At 47.4% G+C, this 24,309-nt stretch overlaps 1 protein-coding gene across 1 annotated transcript in view; it reads left to right on the forward strand.

Moving 5' to 3' along the window:
* Positions 1–1,786: 1,786 nt before the first annotated feature.
* LOC137877947 (low density lipoprotein receptor adapter protein 1-B-like) overlaps positions 1,787–24,309 on the forward strand; it is a 23,150-nt gene continuing 627 nt past the window's right edge. The window contains exons 1-6 of the mRNA XM_068718134.1: positions 1,787–2,037; positions 15,215–15,357; positions 16,144–16,256; positions 18,936–19,050; positions 19,944–20,016; positions 23,083–23,262. Coding sequence (XP_068574235.1) covers positions 1,953–2,037; positions 15,215–15,357; positions 16,144–16,256; positions 18,936–19,050; positions 19,944–20,016; positions 23,083–23,262 — 709 coding nt within the window. The 5' untranslated portion in view covers positions 1,787–1,952. The remainder of the gene's footprint in view (positions 2,038–15,214; positions 15,358–16,143; positions 16,257–18,935; positions 19,051–19,943; positions 20,017–23,082; positions 23,263–24,309) is intronic.

Consider the following 24,309-nt stretch of genomic DNA (forward strand, 5'->3'; position numbering starts at 1 on the left):
AAATTCCAGGGATGGCCCTCGTGTTTCTCTTGACCTATACTCAAAGACTTCCCATGTGGGTGAATAGACATGTGTATAGATATACTTATACCTGTCCTCATGTATAAATAAATCCTTTTGTATTTGGTCTTTCATAAGAACAATCTCTGTTGTTCCCCTCTTCCCTCCTCCAGTAGATCTCTCTTCCCAAACACACCTCCTGTCGCCCATTACCTGTGTTGTTGTTGCTGCTGTACAAGTCGAGGTACGTTGTTGCATGCTTCAGCAACTGGCAGATTTACTCGCAGAAGACTCCGCTCTTTTTCTGTCTGCAGCCTCTCAGTGAAGCATGGCTGCAAAACAAAGAAGCAGTGATTTAAAAGGAATGCACCTGCCGGAGAACAGAGGGGTGCTTTGGTTTGCGCTGCTACCCTGATGTGGTGATATGTCTCCCTCGGAGGCATTGTTTCTGCAGAATAAACTCAATACTATGTAATTGCTAACTGAGCTTCGGATTGCCGATTTGTCCTTGGGGACGTATTAGCCTTGTTGCACTCTTGTACATCCGAGAAATGTGGAAGTGCAAGATTTTTTTTTTTGAAAGCCATTCTCCTGAGTCATTTAGTGTGTGACGATGGAAGCTCAATGGAATTCAATATAGCAATTGTGCTTTGTGTCATTTTTTTAATGTTTTAACAACTCACCCGATACAATATTAAGGTTTTTGGCGCAACAACCCAAAATAATGTCTTTTGATGTCACAGCCTGAGGATGAGGATCACTGAACAAAGCGCTTAATGTCGTCGCAACACAAGAATAACTCTCAACAGTCAGCGGCAACATTATGCAAATGTAGATGCTATCAAATAATTACTACATAAGACTAAAGTCACTGTGAATAATGAGGTTGAAGCCCAATTTGCAACCATCAGAATCGTTGTTAGTTGACCGTCTCTGGTCCTTTTGGCCATTCGACATGCATTTTGAATCATGCACAACAAAAAGATCAATGTGAAGTGAATTGCTCTTGGCTGCCTTAGCAAGGTTTCCTCTTCAGGACTCGAGAAATGAGGCATCTTTGTCGACAGTCCAGATCTCCCTTGACCTCATGTTTCTTTCATCAGGAAACCCCTTTTCCTCCACATGGCCAGCGGGGACTCCTTGGCTTTCATTTTTAGAAAAAAAAAAAAAAAATGACTCACTGACAAGGAAGGACCCTCACGGCCTTTTCGTCCCCAGCAGCTGTTCTCTTATGGGCTGTCAGAGCACTATAGGAGGGCTTAGGGAATCATACATTAATATCAAGTGAGTATGTGACAAAATCAGAGCGTCTTGCAGACGATAAATATGATCGTGGAGAATGGCCGTACCGAAATCATTCATAATAACAAAATTATTTTTTTATTATGATGCATAACATTGCATTCAGCCGCTATATCTACCTGAAAAGGTGAGGCGACTGAAATGAAGTATTTTCGCGCCCTCTAACCTATTTCTGCTCGTGACATTAGCCTGCTGACATTTCCACTGGATATACGGATTTTCGAGGCTCGGTAGGAAGGTAGAAGCAAATGTGGCTGAATTAAACATCAGAGGAGTAACCGCAGCCCGTGATGTGACTGACAAACCATTGGTCACGAAAAAGACACCGGTGGGAGTGAAGACGGCGCCGTGTTTTAACAGGAACAGCACCGCCCGCTCGGGCTGCAACAAACCTCCTCCTCACTCGCGTGACTCCACAACCCGGCGTCACGCACATTATCCGGTTAATTTACATACAAAACGCCGCCCAGGGGGACGAACAATGATAATCTACCATCGACTGAAAGCAATCCGCGCGGAGGGGAGGAAAAAACAGCAGAAAAAAAGTTTGAACGGGAGAGGTCTGTCTTAAAGCAGGCGAAGTGTTTCGACACTACAACGAACACAGGCGCTCGTTCGGGCTCTTTGCCCCACTTTTTGGATTTTACGATATGGACGCTTTGAAATCCGCTGGAAGGGCAATTATACGGAGCCCCAGTATCGCCAAACAGTCGTGGACCGCGAGCAGACATAAAAGTGAGTATTCAGCTGTTCGGTGCATTGCCGTGAAGGCGTTAGCTGGTGCTAAATTTGGCTAAATCCAGGCTAACTTGGCTGAACCAAGCCAAGCTAGCCTCGACCAGGAGCTAACATTACAACCGGTGTTTACTTAGCGCTACTTTACAACTCGGCTGCGGACGTCAGTTACAGTTGTTGAGGAGCCAGGATAGCTGTCAGTGTGTGTGTGTGGGGGGGTGCTTGGTCGACACATTCACTCGAAACACGACAATTTAAACGTTAGAGCGAGTATTTTAAGTCACAAACGGTTTGTTATGGTTTTCAACTTGACACTTAAACTGACAGCAGCGCCACGCAGCCTGTAAACTGACTCCTGTTGAGGCTTTTTCTATTTTTTTTCTTCTTTTTTTTGCGCACAGAGAAACTAGTTCAACTCCCAAACTGCGTCTCCGCATATCTGACGAGTCCAATGCGTTTCTCGGTTTTTATTCACTCGGACTAAATCACAGGCAGTGCCGTGCTAAAAGTTAGTGAAATCCTCTGCCACGTCACTCTGGCTGACACGGTGGTGAAATGTACAAGAGGGGCTCAGCGGGGAGCTGAAATACATATATGTATATGTATATATACACACATATATAAATACTGTGATGAGCGACAGGAGGGAGAAGTGAGGGAGTCACTGGAGCCAAAAGGCATGAACAGATGAGTGGTCGTCTTCCTGGCAACGCACTGTTGCTAGGCGATTTACTATGTGAAACAAAAAAAAATAAAAACGAGAGGCTGTATGCGGAGTGGTTGCAGGGAACCTCGTCGTAGTGCCGAGCTCGAGTAAGGGCTCCAATTATTGGGAAAGCCACGTTAGCTTATATTTGTCATTCTCACATGATGCCTGGAGAGACAACCACGATGTGTGCGATCATCACCCAGACGGCTGAGCACGGTCCATAGGTGTGATCGCACTGTGATGTGTGTCACATGCAGGCTGAGCTGCCTACATACCCTTTGATGTTTGCTTTACACAAAGGGGGATTGCCCCCCCCCCCTCTTTTTTTAATTTTTATTTCATAGACAACAGAGCAGTTGGCATCAAGATGTCACACGTGCACAGTGCAATCGATGCTTTGTTTTGGTCCACCCCTCTCTGGGGGGGGGGGGGGGGGGGGGAAGAGTGTGATGCACATGGTCTGCGTGGTCCGACCAGACAGTGGTCACTGAGGACTAATGACCAATCAATCCCTGCTGCTGGAAGCCCGGGCTGATGGTGAGCCTCGCCATGACTCTACATTCAATATGTGACAACAGACAGACAGAGAAGCTGGTCCTGTGACTGTCAACCAATGTGATATTCAGCATATCATTTGTTCAACCACATTGCATATTCATTCGAGCTTCCTGTTTTGTCTGCAACCAACTAACCGTTCGTCTTCCTCTTTTCTTTTTTTTTCTTCTTTATTTTTCAATCCGTTGCGATAATAACTGTGGGCTTAAACCGTGTTTCAGTTGGCACCAGTGAACTGCAGAGTCACGAGTAAGAAGGCAACTTGTCTCATCTTGCAGTGTCAGTAAGCTTCTGCTTTAATTGGTGGATCCTGCTTTTCTGCATGGGATACAGCACCAATTGTAGTAATTCCTTTTTAATAGTGTGACTTCTTGTTTGGGTTGTATAGACGGGTCCATCATTTGAGACAAAATGTTGCCACATGTCTCCAGTAGGTTGTCTTTCTTTTCCGTGGGTGTGGGTGTGTGTGGGCTTGGCCTCGTCAAAGCAGCCAGTCTTCTGCATTCTTTTTCTCCCCCTGTCAGTGTGGGATCCTAACAGGTTCCAGCATTGTTTTCATAAAACTGGCCCATGTCTCCTTTTAATGATCCCTGCATGTCTAATATTTACAGTAGGCTAACATTAGCACCATGTTTTTTTCATTGCTTTTTGTTGTGTTGTGTCGCAGTCTGCACGGGCACGATTGTGTCAGCGATGTCATTTCCTGTGGTTTTGAAACGGCTCAGTTGCTTTTTGGCAGCCTGCTGAGCTTGACAAAATGTTCCTCTGTGCTGCCCTCCCATTACATCTGAATAGTTCCCATTTTAAAGGAGGGGGGGGGGTAAATGGTATGTAACATCAACCATATTTTTAGGTCATGAAGACCTGTGTTTTTTTTTTGTTGTTTTTTTTCTCCTTTCCTGAAAAGTGTGGGAGGCAGAAAATCCCTGTCTGCATTGAAGTGAGACAGCTCCCTCCCACGTCCCCGGTCAAGGAGCTGTCTGTTCGGTGGGGTTGTCAATATTGAAGCGGCTACATATGAGGATGTCGGTCCACCCATGCAGACGACTAATGATCAGCGTGTGATCTTAAACCATTGCGACCGCATCAATAATACCTCAGGTGTGTGTGTGTGTGTGTGTGTGTGTGTGTGTGTGTGTGTGTGTGTGTGTGTGTGTGTGTGTGTGTGTGTGTGTGTGTGTGTGTGTGTGTGTGTGTGTGTGTGTGTGTGAGAGCCAACGCTGCCACAGGATAGTTGGCATAGCTGTTGACTGATTTGCATTTTTGAACATTATTCAAATAGTGTCACTGCAGTGACAGGCGTGGTTGCTAAATTATACATCTGTAGCTGTAATTTACAAGGCATAATTGTTAACGACAGACTCAGTGGGCCTTTAAGTTGCTTTTTACCCTTAGTAGCCTCCCTTTTCGTTACAGAATAGACAGTGTATGTGGTCTACACTGTCCAGTCAGTCCCCACTGCACTTGCACAAAGTCACCCAAAAAGCGAGCTGCGAGGCTGTAATGGAGATTGCTTCCAGCAGGATTCCTTTATGGAGTTGTAAAGCCCTCGCTGATTTATAGCCCTGTTTAGATCTTCCCTATCTGTAAGCTTGTGTGTGTGTGTGTGTGTGTGTGTGTGTGTGTGTGTGTGTGTGTGTGTGTGTGTGTGTGTGTGTGTGTGTGTGTGTGTGTGTGTGTGTGTGTGTGTGTGTGTGTGTGTGTGGAGTCACGTGCGGATAGGACTGCACAATCATGCTCTGTCACTGTTTCTCCTAGAGGACAACTTTTAAATCCTGCAGGGAAACGGGTGTTTTTGCCTTTTCTCTTGTTTCAGCTGACACGGCAGGACAAATAGGATGCTTTTAAAGACCGGAATTGTTCATCGTGACACCAGTAACTGGCACGGGCCAAGCTGAGCGGTAAATTGCAGCGTGATTAATTTGTGAGGCGATCTACTTTCATCTCTTATTCGCGGCGCTGTGTTGCATTTGGCTGCCTGTGATTAGAGAAATGTACATCTATTCCCGTGTGTTATTACTTCAGAGTAAACACTCTCTTTCTCTCAGTGTAAACCGCATGAATCGCTCCAAAAGACAAATTAAAAATAGACTAAATGAGAAAACCAACTTCGCACTAAGACTGTTTTTTTTTTTTTTGTTTGTTTGTTATTCAAGGAAATAGACAGAACATCACATCTTTTATTTGCCCCACTTGTAGATTAGTTTTTGAAATATTATGGCATTCTGTGAAGCCGAAAGGGAAGTCTGGGCAGGAAGCACGGTGGCTAACCAGTTCACCTCCCCGGTAAGAAATAATTGATGTAATCTCCTTCAGCCATATGTGGAGACATATGGCCGGTGTGCTAGTTCTCAGTTCTTCGGCCTCATTGTCAGGAGGAAGAGATATTGGTGGCGAAACAAATGCCATCTGAGACTTTCACAGCAAGGGGGAAGCCCACAAATCAGAAGTTACGCTGTGTCCTCAGCGATTACAAAACCTTTTTTATTTTTAATCTTGTTACGCCCGGTCTAGGCATAACGATGGGTCTCCCTCCCCCCCCCCCACACACTCCCAATAATGGACCGGTGCTGCTGCCGTACAGTCCACGATGCTTATTTATTTAGAGCAGTTGTTGTAGCAATAAGCATCAGGGTGGGCCGGGCCCAAAACAATAAACAAATCAATCTTTATGAATATTTTAATACTTACCCATTCCCAAAGTACACAAACAAAAATACAGGCGGCGTACCTACCTCTCTAACAGATAAACAGGAGAAAACAAGATGAGCAAAAAGGGCTTCTCACCCCTACAACTACCCAGACTGCCTTTAGGCTATATTTTACGCATGGCCAATCCGATCGGTAGACCCCCCCCCCCCTTCCTAAGGATCAGCGACCCCCTCGGTGGTGCAGCACGGTCTGGTTTGGAGCTGGAGGAGAAAAGAGAGGAAGAGCGCCGGCCTCCACAGAAATCAGGCCTAATCAGTCCGATCACCTGCGACGCAGCGGATCAGAACACGCACGCAATGTACGCAGCGCCACCCTCAGGCAGGGAGGGAAAACAGCATTCTTGTTCGTTACCTCATGACGCTCTAAGTCGTAACAAATCCGTTCTGAGCGAGTGAGTCAATAGTAATAGATTCTACTGCGGGCGTGTTAAGGCCACGGCTCTACATTGCTGGACTCCTCCAGCATTCCTTTTCTCTGTGGAAGTTTGTGGAGGTCTTTTGGGTGTTTTAGTCAGTAGATGTTGAACGAAACTCAAAGTGGCTGATGAAACTTCTCCTACACACACACACACACACACACACACACACACACACACACACACACACACACACTGGTGAGCATGTAATTCAGGTAAGACTTGCTCTTTTTTTTTTTTTTTTTTTTTTTTTTTTTTGCACCGAAACACCCAAACAGTCCCCGTCGTGTCCAGTCAGAGGTTGTGAAGTCTCATGGAATGACTCACCCTAAACTCCCTAGGAATGCAGGGCAGGGTTGTTGTTGTTTTTATGAATGGAAGATTCCATTACCGCTCATTGACCGTCTTTCTGTCCTCCACCCGTGTGTCTGTGCTACTGCTGCCGCAATTACGAGTTGAGACGTGTCTGTGCAAAGAGGCACGTGAAAACACATGAGTAAGGACGCAGAGATTTGCGCACATCTTTAAAATCTCAGGGGCCCATTGCGCAAATCTGGGGTCGTCATGTGTGTCGAAACTGGTTCAACAAGAAGCTCACTGCTCAGCCCTTGGGGCGAGATGTGACTAAAACAAGGAGTCGGAAACTGTCAAGGCGAAGGAATGGTTTATTTATTTTTCATTTTATGCCGTTTTTTTTTATTGTATTGGTTTGGTGTAGCGGTCCTCGCGGGTCCTTTTTTTCGTTTTTTGGACACTGGGCCCCGGGAGCCGCTAACACCCTCTACAAAATAGAAATATTTAAGATATATACTCGCACATATTATGTGCAGGCATGTTGCTAATTTGCACAGACTGAAGATACGCCAATCCTTTTGCATCCTTATTTGCCAGTCGAATTTCAGTTGCAACAGAACCTCGCTCCTCCTGGTTAGCTGTGCACAGGGTGCTTTTTAGGATCAGTTTCATAACCGGGCCTCCCGCTGAGAGGACATTGTGGCCTCAGCTGGTCATCGGTCGTAATCCCTGACTGGCAGCACCGCTCGTCTCTCCTCCCTCTCCCTCGCCTCGCTTTCCTTTCTACGAGTGGATTTAGCCAATACCGAAAAAAAAAAAGACACGCGTCTCAATGTTATGACATAAACCGTGACTCTTATCCACTGCAAAATCCTGATCGCATGCAACACCTCCGTTGTGTTATTGGGAGTCCTGCAACAACATCGATTTTTTTAAGAATATCATATAGCCTGCTGGTGTATAAGATGAAACGAGGACGGAGAGGAGAGGGAAGAGGCCACAGGCTGCTGGACATCAAGGATCCTCACTGACTGTTCATCTTACTTACTTTGTATTGATTTCTCCTTTAGCTAACTGGCCTGTAGTTTATGTCTCTGTGGTCATTTGTATCGATTGCTATTTGTGTACCTCACACAGAGAGCCTTTGACCTGGTTTTTCCCTCCGATAACATGTGAAACATTTCCTGCATCCTTTCCAACAGAAGCGGCCCGTTTTAAGAAGGGGAACAATAGAACCGGATCGGGCTTTGTACCAGGCGGGGGCAGACAGTGATCTCCCCATGTGTACGCACACTTTTACACTCTCTCCTCATAACAAACGCTCCGTCTCAGCGGGTTTTTTCCCGGAAAATGGTGATGACGGCGCTCGTCTCTGACCTGCACCGACCAGAACACAACAGAACAGAACGGTTACACAAGACTCACAGAGAATAGTCTGCAATAGAAATGTGGGACTTAACTTTTCCGCGGCATAGTTAGAGGTTGTCCAAGGCTCTCTCTTAACAAGCTTTGTGCTGTGTCTCTGTGTATCCCTGCAGGCATCTTTCCTCATCTGAGTCTGCAGTTTCTAAATTAGCCCAAAGTGTCCTGATTGGAATCTAATGATGCTGGAATAGGTCTTTTTTTTTGTGTGTGTGTGTGTGTGTGTGTGTGTGTGTGTGTGTGTGTGTGTGTGTGTGTGTGTGTGTGTGTGTGTGTGTGTGTGTGTGTGTGTGCGCACGCACGTGTCTTGTCGCCGTGCGATAAGAGGATGGTCATCTCACCGCAGGCCGAGGTCAGCTGAGGCCTTTAATGAGCACATTTAGGTTGCAGTTGAGCTATACTATATTGGGAACTAGTGATCTTTTAGACGCTACTTTTGTTTACAATGATTGTTTATCGATACTGTCCTGGTGCTGGAAATACCAGCTCACCAAATGTGCATCAATCCCCTGAATTGCAGATAAACCCGCAGCGCTTCTCTGGAGAAGAGATCCTGTTACCTCTCCTTAGTTAAACACTGATCCTCTGAGAGGACCGCGTGAGGGTCAGCTGTAGTACACACCTTTTCCCAACATCCCATAGTGACGCACATCTTGAACCAAAGCAAGAAAGGAGGCCCCTGTTAGTTTGCCGAGTTTCAGTGCTCGGTTTACCCCGGGCCAGATGTGTTTTTTTTTTTTAGAACAACAGAAGCCATTAGACTTGTTCAGGAGAAGGTATGCAGGTGGGCAGCAGTGTGTCACAGCCCGACACAGTCGCTCGCAGTTTGGGGTCCGGAGGTCTCTGACGTAGGCGCCGGGATTCTCTACCCCTCACTCGTTGGCTGAGGCCAATGCGACGCCACGCGGAGAGCTCTCAGCGCTCAGAGGCTCCTTTTCAAACCTCGACAAAGGGGGAAATTGTTGATGCAGCAGGCTGGACTCGTGGAGCCTGCTGGAGCTGTGGAGTGGTGGTGGTGGTGGGGCTTTGACTGTTGACACAACGGTATTGTTTGTTAAACCAAGCTGGGTCACCGCTGCTGCTAGTTCCCCTCGACCTTCCCTAGAATCCCAAAAGTAATCATTCGTTCAGACTCTGTTGAATGTGTAACTTCTGTAACCTTTCCACGGCGCGGAGGCTTACTCCTGTACACTCATCATCTGATGTCAGGAACAAGGATTGTGACAGGATTTTCCCAGATACTGCTAGAACATCGCGACACCTACTGCGTGACGTGACGGTTTAATCACTGCGTCGGTCTTGAGACCAAACCAAACTCCCATCGCCTGCTTCCGTTTTTCACCTTCAAATTGGTTTCGCTGGCTGCGAGGAAGAGCGGAGAAGAGTTTTCATCCCAACAGAGAAAAACTATTTTCATTACCGCTGGCAAGAAGGAAGCTAGATCGTACTGATGGTGATTTTTGTGTTGTCATAGCGGTATCGCTGCATGCACATCTCCCTCCAGTACTTAATTGAGCCTGCACCCACAACACAGCACTCCCACTGTTTCCACGGCGATTAAACTATTGCATCTCCCTAATTGTCCATTACATTTGCGTGTGAATTTATGGTGGGAACGTTGACTCTCTGCCAACATTTGCATATGCCTTTTTACTTCACCATCACCTCACTTCCTCTTTTCCCTCTTCTATCTGCTTTTTCCCCTCACTTGTGAACGCCTCGCAGCTTCTTGTCTCCCTCCCTCCTTCCCTCCCTCCCTCCCTCCCTCTGAATGTCCGCCTGTCGTCTTCCCTTCTTAAAGCAGAGACGAGGCCAGGAAGAGCCGGTCCTCTCTCCTCATTACTGTCGCTGTCTCTTGACAGAGAGAGAGAGAGAGATGGTGAATCCTCGCCGACCCTCCCGTGTCCATATCCTGCCCGCTCCATCTCCTCTGTGTCGGCTTTGACCAAAACACCGCTTCCACCACCCCTCGCCATGCTTTGGTGCTGCGCCGGCTCATCTTTCAAATCCCTCTTGATTATACTTCGCGAGACCCGTCTTGCCCCTCCAGATCTCTGCTTGCAATCAAAAGGACGCCGGCGCCTCTGTAGTTTCAGCTTCATTAAAACTTGGTGAAAAAGTCTCGGCTCCTGCATCGACTCCTCAGATGATTGGATGTTAAAGGAAGAGGCTGAGACCTTTTTTTTCGGAAGCATTTTCTTCCACATCGGTCTGATGAATGCAGCCTGGTGTGACCCTTGGAGGTCTGTGGAATTCTGCTTGCAGGTTCATTGAACCACGCAGCTCCGGATACCTGCCTGGATGTTGAACACTGTTGGTAGCACACAGAATAGTGGCCGTTTAATGCTGGTGTCCTTTTCCACAGCGGAGAAAGAGTGACGGTTGGATGTGGAGCAGGCCCAGTTTTTAATCATTTTGTCAGCAGGACTACCCCGATTTTTCATGAAACTTTTTGGAGGCTTGTAGCACGGGCCAAGGGAGGAGCCAACGCATTTTTGGTCAAATTCACAAATGATTTTTGTTTTGTTTTCGGTATCGCTGCGAGATGAGGCATGACCTTGGCCTTTTGCGGAGCTCTTTGCTCTTCCCGTACCTTTTTTTTGAGTTCTTTTAGTTTTTGAAAAGTTCTACTACTGTCCTTGAAGTGGTAATACAAGTTAAATACCACAAACATGATTGATTGCACATACTCTCTTTGTTGCGCTACACTAACTGTTATCACATTACACAATTGTGGACAATTAAAAACTAGCTGGCCAGAAGACAAACATTTCCTAAACGCAAAGGAAGAAACATTTTTCCTGAGACTTCTTTTCCTGAGATATAATGCTTAGTGGTTAACATGAAACATGAATCTCCCAGTGTCTTGCTTTTGAAGGCAAGTCGGCCTTCAAAGCATCCTTGATGAGGCTCCATAAGCCCTCCGTGTAAATATCATACATGTTCATGAATATTGATATCCTGAAGTTGACCTGAACAACGTCTATATGAGGTGTGTTTCCGGGTTTTCTTTAAGGCCCAACAACAGAGCAAAGGCACTTGTTACGGTTCTGTCTGAGGGGCTTTTATGTAAGAACCTCTTTATTTAGACCAGTTTTTTTTCCCCCTGATGAGATTAGTGTCATCTGGGACTTAATCCAAGGTTGACAGATGCTGGGAGTGGTGAATTCTTCTTCTTCTTTTTTCAATCCCCCATGACATTATCACATTGTCACTATTTGTTCCTGTTCACTGACTCTCCTTCCATATTTCCCTGGTCTGGGATGAGCGTCTCTGCTGCGGTCGATATTTACGTAGTGGGTTTGTGTGTTTTTAGAGGTGGTCAGCAGGTCTCCCAGAGGCTCCGGGTGCAGCAGCCACGTGGCCCCAGGAAGACCAGAACAAGACCCGGTGACCCCCACCGGTTCATTATCCACGTTATGCTTTGAAGATAATTGGCTAAAACAAACCCCTCACACGTCCTGCACTCGCTTGGAAGCAGTCGCTGCCCCCCCCCCCCCCCTCCTCCTCCCCAGCTCTCTCCGGCTTACTTACAGGCGGTGTCATCCAGGCGAGCGGCGCCCTCTGACCAGCCACAGCGCCGGCGGAGCCCAGAAGCCTTTTGATGTTTGCTCTAATCAGCGCCGCAGCTGCAGAGAGCTGCTGTGGAGGGGGGGGGGGGGGGGGGGGGGTTGGGTCGATTGGTTATGTGAATGCAAATGTGACCAATATGAAAATGGATTATTATTCCATACAAAGCAGCACTCTGGGTATATGCGCCGGGTTTAAAAATAGCTGTAGTTCATGAGAACTGTATTTGAACTGTTTTTAAAGAAAGCTGTTGTTTCATTGCTCAGGAACATTGCACGTTTTTTTTTTTTAGCATACTAGTCATCTCCTCATGTATTTCAGGCAGGAATCCCATCATTGGCGTCGTCTGCTCTTACAGCAGCCTCCTCAGGATCCTCTCTCGATGGGGGGATTCCTAGGACTCTGCAGTCGGGGGGGAGCTGCTGGTCCTCCCCAGAGACTTGCCTCCTGCGAGCATTAGTATGGGCGGTGGAGGCGCCGAGGCTTGCTTCTGATACCTCCGCTCTGGACCAGCACGAGTGTGTTGTGTGAAAGACGTCTCTCCTAAGCCTCGAAGCGCTTCAAAGCGCTTCTTACATGTTGTTGAAACCCAGTGAAGCGGACCTGTCGGCAGTGTTGATTCTTGTAAACACCGAAAAAAACCAACAACCTCAAGTCATTTTTCACAAACAGGAGCTCGCACTAAAGGTTCAAAATGCTAACCGAGGTTAAGCCGGCATCACCCGTAGCCGTCCGCAAAAGTCCTAAGTGGCCACACCTCGTAATGGACACTCGCAGGCCGCCGGGTGACTTGATTCGGGTCGTGAAGGGGAGCTAATGATTCCTCGCCGCAGGTTCTATTACAGCGAGGGTGCTACTTATCCAGGCACTAATGCAACCACGGGATCAGCCTCAGGACGTCAGCCTGATGCGTTCCCCACACTTAGGAGCTCAAAGACCTTGAACCCAGAAGCGGGTGTTCACTTCAGACTCGCCCATTACTTAAGTATGGGTTCGGTTAGAGCTGCATTTAGACGAAGCTGAGCCCTTCTCCACAACCACTCACGGTTGCCGTGGTTTGGCTGTTGAAGAAAAGAAGGAATATTATAGGTTGACCTCTGCCACGGTTCCCAAGTGGTTCCCTGAGCGCTATGGGCTCCTAAGTGATGGTGTTCACAGAGTATAATTTAAATGACTTTTAAAATAGTTCACTTACTGGGCTGACTACTGGCTGTCAAGCAGACGGATAGTACTGTGTGGTTGTAACAGCTTGAGCTTTTGTTGCTACGGTTTTTTAAACAATGTGAACTGGAAATGCTAATCAATAATATCCCATCATTAAAAGCTATGCAATGTTTGCAGGTCAAATACACTAATCTGCTGATCTTTTTTTTTTTTTTTTTAAGTCTATGAATTTACAGAAAATAGACAAAAATGACAAAAAGTGTCCATTAAGTCCAAACCCCTCAATATTTAGTTTCTTTACTTTCTCATAAGACGAAGAAAACCAGCAAATATTAACACTTGAGAAGCCGAAACCTGTCATATTTTTTTTATATTTTAGCATATGCATCATAGAAGGCTGCTCCCCTGCTGGAGCCGTTGCCCCCCTGCGACCCGATCCCGGATAAGCGGTTGAAGATGAGAGATCATAGAAACTATTCATTGAACTATTCCAACAAAGCACATGTCTACTGTGTTTTCTGACCTTTTCGAGGAGACCAATGGATCCCTCTGCTCGCGATCACACACCTCATGGTGGCAAGTCCATAAACCTTTTATGAGCCGAGTGAGGAGAAGTTTAGCGCGTTTATTGTCGGAGCAAACGACTGAATACTGAAGAGGCGTTTTGTTGCCTACTCTGAATAATGTTCCCCACCATTTTGAAAGCACCTGGCGGCGTTATGACACGGGTCGTACTGATTTGGTGTCATATGGAAGAAGTTGTTCTCCTTTTTTCTCTTTCACTGCTCCAGCCCCCCCCCCCCGGCTGTCTTCATACTGATATCATATGAAGAGAAGCACAGCGCCGCCTCGAGCAGCTCGCCAAGCGATTTTCCTCTGATAAAAGAAATCAAAAACCACAGCCCCGGAGTTTCATTCCAGAGACAAAATGTACAATATTGAGTCCTGAATAAGTGTCATCGTCTCGTGCGCTGGAGGAGATGATCTTTTATGAATGACTTCGCCGGCGGTAGTTTGGATTGTAAATGAGTTCTGGCAGACGGTCGTGAGGGAGCAGTTCTGTCTCTTCAACCTGTATTTGACACCGAGTTTAAAACCATGAAAACGGGTTCGTTCCAAATACCACCGCAGAAGTTCTGATTGTTTTTTTTTCCCCTCCTACATTTGGTGTGGTGATTGAAAAGTCTGTGGTTGTTTTGGGTTCAAACACCTGCACCCCTTCAGCTAACCAGGTCACCTGTGTAAAGCTGTACGTCTGCTGTCAAAAAGCTGGGGAAAAACATTCGCCTCGCAAACCTGATTTACAGTAAGGTACCAGCGATGACTGGAGCTCAACACTCCCTCCCTGCTTCACAGAAATTCCCTTGAATACTTTAGTTGTGAAGCAGCTGCAACAAGTGTTGAGTAATAATGTCCAGAGTCCTTAAAGACTTCTGCCCATTTGGATATAAGATGTTTAGTTTGCTGATTTAACAAAAGATTTAAAATCCTTTTTTTTTTTTTTTTTTTTTTTTTTTTTTTTTACCTCGTTCCAAATCGAAACAAAGATGGCATCAATAAATAAGGCTCTGTGAAGCCTCCAGCTTTTCTTGGTGAGACTCCGCCCTGAGCTCTGAGCTGTCCTGTCCCCAAATTACTGGAGGTCAACGTCTAACCTCAAGCAATTGCCTCAACCAGCTACAGAGAGAGCGGGTCTTTCCACAAAAAGCAGTGGGATTCATAATTAAGTGGAAATAAGAGACCAGGGTTATAGTGTACAGTGTGTTTTTTTTTTTAACATTTTGGCTGGTGGATGGTGCTAATTTCTAACCTTGACATAAACCCCTGCTCCCTTTTTTACATAATTAACCAAACAAAAGAGTTTTTATTGTCAGTTATTTCATATTTTCATACACAATAACAAACTTTGATTTTTCAAGCAGAGACTAGTCATTGATGGAGTTAATATCACTCTACTGCGTCATCCAGTTCATCACTACTACAACTCAGATGTTGACTAACAGCATGCTAAACATATTTTGTAATTCAAATTTTAGCCAGTGGAGTAAACATTCCAGTGGAGTAAACATTCCAGTGGAGTAAACATTCCATTGGAGTAAACATTCCAGTGGAGTAAACATTCCATTGGAGCGCATGCTGTTGCTTTCCTGCCAAGAGGAATAGCTAAAAAGCGTGTGCCACACACACACACACACACACACACACACACACACACACACACACACACACACACACACACACACACACCCATAATGAGGACACGGTTTGGCTGCTGTTGTGTCTCATACAGCTGAGACAACATGACACGTGTCTGACGGAGTGTCTCTCGTCCGCAGAGCTCCCGGAGAACTGGACGGACACGAGGGAGACCCTCCTGGAGGGCATGGTGTTCCAGCTCAAGTACCTGGGGGTCACCATGGTGGAGCAGCCCAAAGGAGAGGAGCTGTCTGCGGCCGCTGTCAAGAGGATAGTGGCCACGGTGAGACACACACACACACACACACACACACACATATAACTGGAATAGCATCTAAATTCTCTTGTCAAAGCACTCCTATTCAGAAAACTACTCCCAGAAAATGAGTTTTGCTCAAGCGCATATCACATCTTTCCCCACATCACCACCTCCTCCACCACTGGGAGTCATCCAGTAGTTTTCTCCCGTCGGTGACCTGAATGACACCCTCGGTGAACAGTGACCGGTTGGCTGCCTTCTTTCCACCCCGAGGCGCGGGCTGACATTTAGACGAGGATGCAATTAGTTTAGACACTGTTGCTCCGTATGTATGGCTCAGCCAGCTTTATCACGGCAGAAAAGGGCTTCGTGTTATTGGACCTGGCAGCTCGGTGGATAATGAAGTTAGCGGCGGCAGAACGGTGGGGACTCGAGCCGCCGCTGATGTATGGAGAGGAAGGCCGAGGCTCTGATTGGGCCTGATCTGTTGGCTGCCCTTGGTGTCCCTCTTTAAAAAGGACGTTAGGCTGCTGACTGGGGTCTTTTTCAACCTGTCATACTACGTCATAGATGCACTTCGTGAGGAGTAATATTTTTATATTTACTTTTGAGCTACAGTCTGGATTCTGTATTAAACTGCTTAGCTGGTCTGATTTAAACAAATTAAATTAAAATAGCATTATTTACATAAATACTTAGTTAGATTGGTTTTCCTGTGTTATCTCTGTCTCACTCTCATACCCTCTTTTCTCTTTGTGCCCCCTCCCCCCCCCATCCACCCTTTCTTTCTTTTCCTCCTCTTCCTTCCAGGCTAAAGCCAGTGGAAAAAAACTCCAGAAAGTCACGTTAACGGTCTCCCCGCGAGGAATCATCCTTTACGACAGTGCCTCCAACCAGCTGATAGAAAACATCTCCATATACAGGTCAGTCCTCTTTAGGCTCCAACACATTCTGTGTCCATGACTCAGTCGGGCGGCCCCAGTTATGAAACACTCTCACCCTGAGCTTGTCCTGATCGGCCACAATAAAATATAAGTTGTTGTGTTTCCTCTAATCCATCACGGGACGGATACTGGAGCAGGTGTGTGTGTGTGTGTGTGTGTGTGTGTGTGTGTGTGTGTGTGTGTGTGTGTGTGTGTGTGTGTGTGTGTGTGTGTGTGTGTGTGTGTGTGTGTGTGTGTGTGTGTGTGTGTGTGTGTGTGTGTGTGTGTGTGTGTGTGGAGAGTACTCTGTCTATCGGCGGTGTGTCTCATCAATCTCAACTCTCTTGGGAGCACTACAACAGCTGTATATCTGATCTTTACACACACACACACACACACACACACACACACACACACACACACACACACACACACACACACACACACACACACACACACACACACACGTTCTCTCTAGTAAACGCCTACAGATCTCACTTGCCTGCCACAGCCTGCACGCTTAAAGCTGCCTTGCCTCCATTGGCCTCGAGCTTATGATCCGAGCTTGAATCGCTTTTTTTCTGAAATTCCACATTCATGACTCTACATATCAAGGAGAATTGGGACTTTCCATCATTTTTCCCGAGCATGAATAGGCTTAAGCTGAATAATTTGGCCCTGAAAGCTGGCAGATTGAGGACGAGTCTACGAGTTTACATAGTTGAACAACCGCCTCCTGACCGCGCGTCTTAGAATATTCGGGATGGAGTTCATTTCTCAGGCATACAGGATTGATCCATATTGAAAACCTGGGCTAGTCACTGCTGGCCTGTTGTCTCAGGTGTAAACTGAGGAACGTCGCACACAGAAGTCCGTCGAAGTAAGTGTCTTCCATCCAGACACGGTGAGATGGAACTGAACAGACCTCTCACAGTTCATTTAAGTCCTCGTTCAAATCGATTGTTTTGCCTCGACCACCAGCTGTTTAGCTGATCCAGTGGCTCTACCCACTGTTCACATCCTAGATGGCGGGAACCAGAGAATCTTTGGCATTTTTTGTCTTCAATGATCAGTTAATCATCAAAATTGCTGATACATTTTTCAGCCTATTGATTGATTGATTGATTGATTGATTGACAATGGCAAATTTAGTTAGCATCACTGCCGAAGTAGCTATTATCATTTCCTGTTTGCAGTATACACACGGATGTGCAGACAGCTATCACTGAATTGGCTGATTCTGAAGAAAGCTTAAAAACGTGATGATTCTCAAGTTTCGGAATATGAAGGAGCGTCTTTTTTTTCTTTCTTTCTTTTTTTGAGCATATTTGTGGGTCTTTATTTAAAATGCACCTCAGAGATGATATAAAATATGTGTATCCAGTCCGTGTGTACAGATTTGAAAAAAAAATACAGAAAGTACTTTAATGGCCTCCAAGAGCTGTTTGTCACAGCTGCTGCAGCGACGCACCTGTATCTTTCCCCTCACCGCACATTTCACTGAACTGCATTAATTAATGGATGCTCTCAGCGGAAGAGCGTAAGGTAAATACTACAGCAATTAAAAGCCCGACTCCGTGAGGTGGGTCCAGCTGTGACCTCGGGATGGTGTGGGGACATAAAGCAGCCGGTTGTCTCTCCAGCTCTCCTCCCCGGACATCTGCTGAGAAGATGGACGGCCAATAAAAGAAATGGATTTGCCTAGACGCCCCCCCCCCCCCCCCCCCCCCCGACGTTCTACCTCCCGAAACATTTGCCCGTAAATCTCGTGTTGCGCAGACTGCAGCTGCGGTTCTCAAACCTCTCCAAACTTTTTCCTCCCTCTCCTTTTATTCATTCATTTATTACATCCACACCTCATATTCCTTAGTCACTAGTTAACCGAGTGTGTTGCTCTCCCACAGAGAAGTCTGAGCGCAGCGCTGGTGATGCTCGGGAGTGGAAAGGAAGGACAGATGGCAGACGTTCATTATTGCTTTCCTCCATCGTTTTGTGTCTGGCTGCCCAGTGAGCCCGTCACGTTGGTGTCGGGGTTACAACGTGATGATCGGATAGTGGAGGAAATCTTATTTGTGGAGCGTTTACGGCCTAATTCCAATCTCTGCTCCGCACCTGAGACGGACGAGCGAGACTGATGCCTTCCAGTGCAGCAGATGACCTCCCACACCAGAGCAAGACGGGAACACCTCCGTCTGTACGAGTCCTTTCATGTACCTCACAGGGACCGGGCCCAATCAAAAATATGTCCTTTTTAGAGCTGTGCGCCATGGTCGTTAAGCAGGCGGACGCAGTGGGAGCGTGATGAAAGAAAGCCGAAAAAGGAACGCCGCCCCATTGGCCGAACGGCACAGATGTGTGCAGGCGTGTTCAGTTCAAATACATGACCCGGTTCAGCGCCGTACCACAGCTGGGGGGTGTGTGTGTGTGTTTGATCCCGTGCGGAGCGGTGAGATTGAGAGTGCAAGCTGGCTTCAAGAATGGCAGGAATATTTCTTTTTTTGTTTTTGTTTATCGCAGTTTTGAGAAACGCTAGATTGGACAGTTTAGTCAGATTGCTGGTATAGCTTAAGGGCTTAGTGCAGATTACGTTGCACGACGGCCCCACTCGACCTGCGATGATTCCATTAAGTCTTAGAGGTTTTTTTTTTTAAATCTGTGTGTTTTTCTTTTCTCTCTCAGAATATCGTACTGCACGGCGGACAAGATGCACGACAAAGTGTTTGCCTACATCGTCCAGAGCCAGCACAACGAGACTCTGGAGTGTCACGCCTTCCTCTGCACCAAGAGAAAAATGGTACGTTAACGAGCGCAAGCACGCGTCGCAAAACTGCTCGAATAACTTGAGGTTCGCATGCGCCCGTTCTGTAAGAGTGTGCAACTCATCGATTCTAAATATATACGATGCGATGGGAAAGAGGTTGCCTAGCTCTGTCCGAAGTCAACAAAATCATCGTCTTATTTCTCATCTTTATTTTCAACCGATTCTTAGCAAGAAAGGAAATCAGCAAATTGGTTCAAAACTATCCATTTTAAAGTGGTCACATTTACATACATGTACAGTGGAATAAAGCCGCAGGCTGTAGCTACGAATGTAGAGCGACCGATTCTTCACGGTGCAGGATTCTGCATTCAGGTAATCCATTCAGCTTCTGCTGCTGCTGGCAATCTGTGGAAAAGCACTTCATGCAGTAAGTTGCAAGGAGACCTCAGAACAACCGCACCTCCATTATTATTATTTTTTTTTTTTTACTTGTATGTATGCAAATGTCCAAGTACTAAGTTAAGGAGAAGGATGAGGAGTGAGAACATGAAGGGCGGGGCGGCTCTCTCGTCCCTCTCTCTGGCATTCTCTCCATCCCTGGAGGTTTGGCAGCCGCGCCCTCCTTTTCCTTCCCCTCACTAATTTAGTTCTGGCCTAAAGGCCACGTATCCTCCCCGGTTACATAAACAACTTCGTCATGGAGCCCACGGGCTTCTCTTCCTCCTGCTCAAGTGTCTCTGAAAGGAGCCTCTTCTGTCGGCGGTCACTTCCTGTTTGTTTTTTTGTTTTTTTTAATCACGGTCACAGCTCCTCCTCGTCGGCGGCGAGTTTCCCCCTGGTGTGCATGAGATGCGTGTGAGTGCTGCTCATTCTCTCACACCCTCCCCGCTGTCTCACTGTCGCTCTCTTCTGCTTCCCTCCAACAGGCCCAGGCGGTCACCCTAACGGTGGCCCAGGCTTTCAGAGTGGCGTTTGAATTCTGGCAGGCTGCCAAGGAAGGTACGCATGGGAGCACAGGAGTGTGACGGATGAGTGAAAACGCTCCTCTCTTCTCCTCCCCCCCCCCCCCCGCTATTGTTATCCTCTCCATTTACTGTACACACCTTTTACCTCCCTTCTTAATGGCCGAACAATGGTCCTGTATTTAATCCTGAGGTCTTCCTGGTCATGGCCGTGACACCCTCTACAGGGGTCATGTGAAATGGTGGAGAATTGTTCCTTCACACACACACACACACACACACACACACACACACACACACACACACACACACACACACACACACACACACACACACACACACACACACATACACACACACACACAGTAGAGGAATGTCCTCATTGATTGAACCAGTTTCCCCCCCTAGAGCGGTTAAATTGTCACCCATAAATCAGAGAGACCTTTTTTTTTTTTTTTTTAGTTTAGTGACGCCTCTTTATTACAGACAACTCGGTCATGGTTAAAGACTCATCTGGGTATCGACATGGGGGGGTTGAGGGTTAGACTGGGGCAGAGGTGGGCAGACTGAAGGTAAATCTTCTCCGTTTCCTTTTACAGTGAGAAAGGGACTTTGGGATTTTCCCCCCCGGATATATTTCATCTTTACTGCGAAAAAAACCAATGTTCCTCTTCGTCCCACCTCTTTTTAAAGAGAGCAGCCTGCACTGAGGAGATGAGCAGACAGCGCTTGTTCAGGCGCCCCCTTGGACACAGCAGGCAATCAAAGTGCCGTGTAAGGGTGGCGTCTCACAGCTCAGCAGAACACGCGTGTAATTTACTGCATGTATGACTCCAGAGTAAATGAGCGGCCACATAATGTTTGTTTCTGCATCACAACACCCCCCCCCCCCAACCTTCTCCATCTCTACAGGTTTGTCGCCCTTGTAGTCACCCTTTTGAATTTTCGGTGATTATCCTTTGTTGCTGTCTTGTCTTGTTTTGCACCTGGCACCTTGAACCCCACCCCACCCCCGTCGAGTTATTTTCTTTTCCCTCTTCCCCCCCTCCCATCGCGGCACTCGCTTCTGCTTATTATAGGGAAGGGAGACGGCTGAAGAAGAAGAAGAAGAAGAAGAAGAAGAAGAGGGGGATGGGGGGATGAGGAGAGAGGCCAAGAGAGCATGAAAGGCGGGGCGGAGAGAGGAGCGTCGGGGTTGGGGAAGTAAGAGAGAAAGGAAAATGATTGTGTGCGTGTGCCAGTGGGAGCTCAACCCCCTGACAGATTCGGTGTCGGTGCCATTGATCCCGTCTCACGCGAAGGAGAGCTCATATATTCAGTCCTTTAGAGACACACTGGCACTGTAGGAAAAATTCGAGCAGCCTCTTTTTTTTTTCTTCTTTTTTTATTTACTCCACATTTCTCCATCTTCTTGGTTTCCATTTCCACCCCCACCCCCCACAGACACACACACTACATCAAGGCCACGGGCTCCTTGCCTCGCGCCTCTTCACTTGGAGGTTTGTAACTTTGAGTTGAATATTTAATCGTCTGCCTCCTCGCTCTTTCACCTCCGTACTTTTTAGTCTCCCACATTTCTCTTTTCTTTTCTTTTCTTTTTTTTCCTCTCGTCTCGCTTGCTCACCATTCTTCACCTCTCCTAATAAGCCGTTTAATTTGCCGAGCGGCTCTCTTCTAGTTCTTCTAGTGCGCCGATGGAGGAGAACCGATGCGTAGCTGGTTGGAGGTTATGGGGGGGGGGGGATATTCGTATTTTTCAAAAAGAACTATCGGTGCTCTTATGTGGCAGAGAAGCAGAAAGGGAGGTAGGGTGAAAAAAATATACCCTTGTGAGTCTGTTTCATTAAAGTTACAAGACCCTGGAGGATCAGGGCAGGAAGAGGGGGGGGGGGGGGGGGTATCTGCTGTATGTCTCTCTAGTGTGCTGCTTTCTGCGTCTCACAAAAACTCTCCTCCACCACCCACAGTGGTTCTGCTGAGCCCACCACACATTCCTGACCCACATTCCTCTGCATATTACTGCTCCCATCCCTGTTCATGAATCTGTATTCATAGAATATTCACTGTAAACACTACAGCTAGCTTTGAACCCTCATATCTCTTAAAGTTGCTTCCGTGTTTAGCGGGCTGAAAGCTGCACACTGGAGAGGCAATAGAGGGGAAAACGGGTGCCCATGGGGAAAGTTTTGTAACGCCGCCATCGCTAAGCTACCTGGGCTCATGGGAAATGGGACATATCCTCCGCAGCCACAGTATTGAAAGCTTGAGTTCCAGTGAGTCAGCGTCTTGGCCCCTCAGGGAGTTTCACACTTGTTCAGAAGGTCTTGCTTGAGCATCCGCTTAACCTTCAACGTCCTGGGAAACGGTGACATTTTAGCTAGCGGGCACAGTTTGGGGCGTTTTTTGTATGCATTTGTGAGTAGACCGGACCTGTATTCATCAAGCGTCTCAGAGCAGGACGTCACTTCTCAGCCCGCTTTTTCGAACCAGGAGTAAATACCTAATAGCCTAATAAATCACTCCCATCTCTCCTCGAGAGGAGTCCTGACCTGTCAGAAGTTGCCTGGAGGTGGCATTCAAGCAGAGATATTCTGCGTGGAGGACGGTACTCATGAAACTCTGTAACATTTGAGACTGACTTTTGCTGTAACTGCTCTAATCTAGGCTGAGTTTAGGAGTTGTTCAGCAAATCCAGGTAGAGCCGTTACCGGCTGTGCCCCTTGGTGGGAAACCTTCCTCTCCACAGGTTTGGAGAGAGCAGAGCCCTGTTATCCATCTGACCCAGATGCCGTGCCCGCTCTATGTAAATGCCGCAGTGACGGCATTCACTGCGGTGCGAAGGATGTGCGCCGCAATCGCGGAAGCCCAGGCCCTCTAGGTCTCAGCTGGCAGATGGCTTGAGTAATGGCTTTCACCTTATCTGCCAATTTACTGCCGCTGATTTGTTGACACTCATTATATGCTCGGGTTAGGGAGACATTTTCAGGCAGCTAGAAAAGTAAACAGTTCCTCTAGTCACTCACCCAGCAGTTACTAGCTCCTGAATCATAATTACCTCCTCTTGTTTGCCCCCTCCCCCTCCCCCTCCCCCTCCCCCGCCCAGAGAAAGAGAAGCGAGTGAAGTCGGGTTCAGACGGAGAAGGAGCCAGCAACTCCCAGTCGGACAGCTCGGCCAGCCTGGGCAGCCTGAAGGCAGGAGGTGAGTCATGTCACCCATCATCACGTCGCTCTCTCTCTCTCCTCACCCTCTCTGTCACAGTAATCATAGCCTCGGGGAGGCAGGGTGGGGTGGGGGGGGGGGGGGGGGGGGGGGGGGTGTAGGAGTATTCAGCCGCTTGTCAAAGCTTTGCTTACAGTGAGGCTGCAGGTCTCTCTGTTATTGTTTCTCGCTAGCGTCATTACAATCAACAGCAGATGACATTTGTAGGCGATAGTGTATGATGACGATGATGATTTTCATTTGAAAACATTAAGCACCCACCCCCCACCCTCCGCCGTGTTGTCGATCCATTAAAAACAACACATAATGGAGAACTGTTCATGGACTAACAGCCACATTCTGTCTCTCTCTGGAAGCACAATTACAGTCCTGTTCGTATAAAGAGCATGAAAGAGGCCTGCGTGTTCTGTGACCCCACCCCCCCACATTGTTCAATCAGATCTACTAAGATTCCAGGACTTGAGTCGCGGGTCATGGCTTCCTAACATGCCGTTGACATCCAGTGGGCCAAACAACCTCGAGCATTATTAGCTCCATGTATTGTCCGCGGCCATGAGACAATGAGACGAGGAGCATCCTGTACACTTCCTCCTCACGACGCTTTCTCTTTGTTAGTCCTGTTCTGATGCGTGCCTCTTCCTGTCACGCTTCCCCCAGAACCCAGCTAGGTGGCCTCCAGCCAGAGAGAGAGAGATCTCTCTAAATCTGTCCTGACAACTTTTTTTGGGGGGGACTGCGCCCCCCCCCCCCCCCCCCCCCCCCGAACACCTCGCATTTTTATGGCCGACGCGGGTTTTAAGGATGATCCCTAGTGAGAAGTGTCAACAAAGCAGGACTTGGAAACAGATTCTGGCTTTTTGGGGACCGACTTCATCCCACCGGACCGTTTCGGCGGGTCATTGGCTGCCAGCGCTCTGTATTTCTGTAAAGCAAATTGCCGTAATTGTACAGCAGAGCAGAAGCCTCTTGAGTGCTTTTTGAAACGGGCTGAGCATTTTTCTGTCCTGCCAGAGGTTTTTCAGCGCCGGTCCTAAAGCAGAGATCGGGGACAGCAGAGCTTTAGAGCCACGGGGAGGTTGTGACCCTTCGCTTTTGACACGGCGCTGTGTC

Source organism: Cebidichthys violaceus, unplaced genomic scaffold (assembly GCF_023349555.1).
Source record: "Cebidichthys violaceus isolate CVI_PGR_0920_01 unplaced genomic scaffold, fCebVio1.0.p SCAF_22, whole genome shotgun sequence".
Lineage (NCBI taxonomy): Eukaryota > Metazoa > Chordata > Actinopteri > Perciformes > Stichaeidae > Cebidichthys > Cebidichthys violaceus.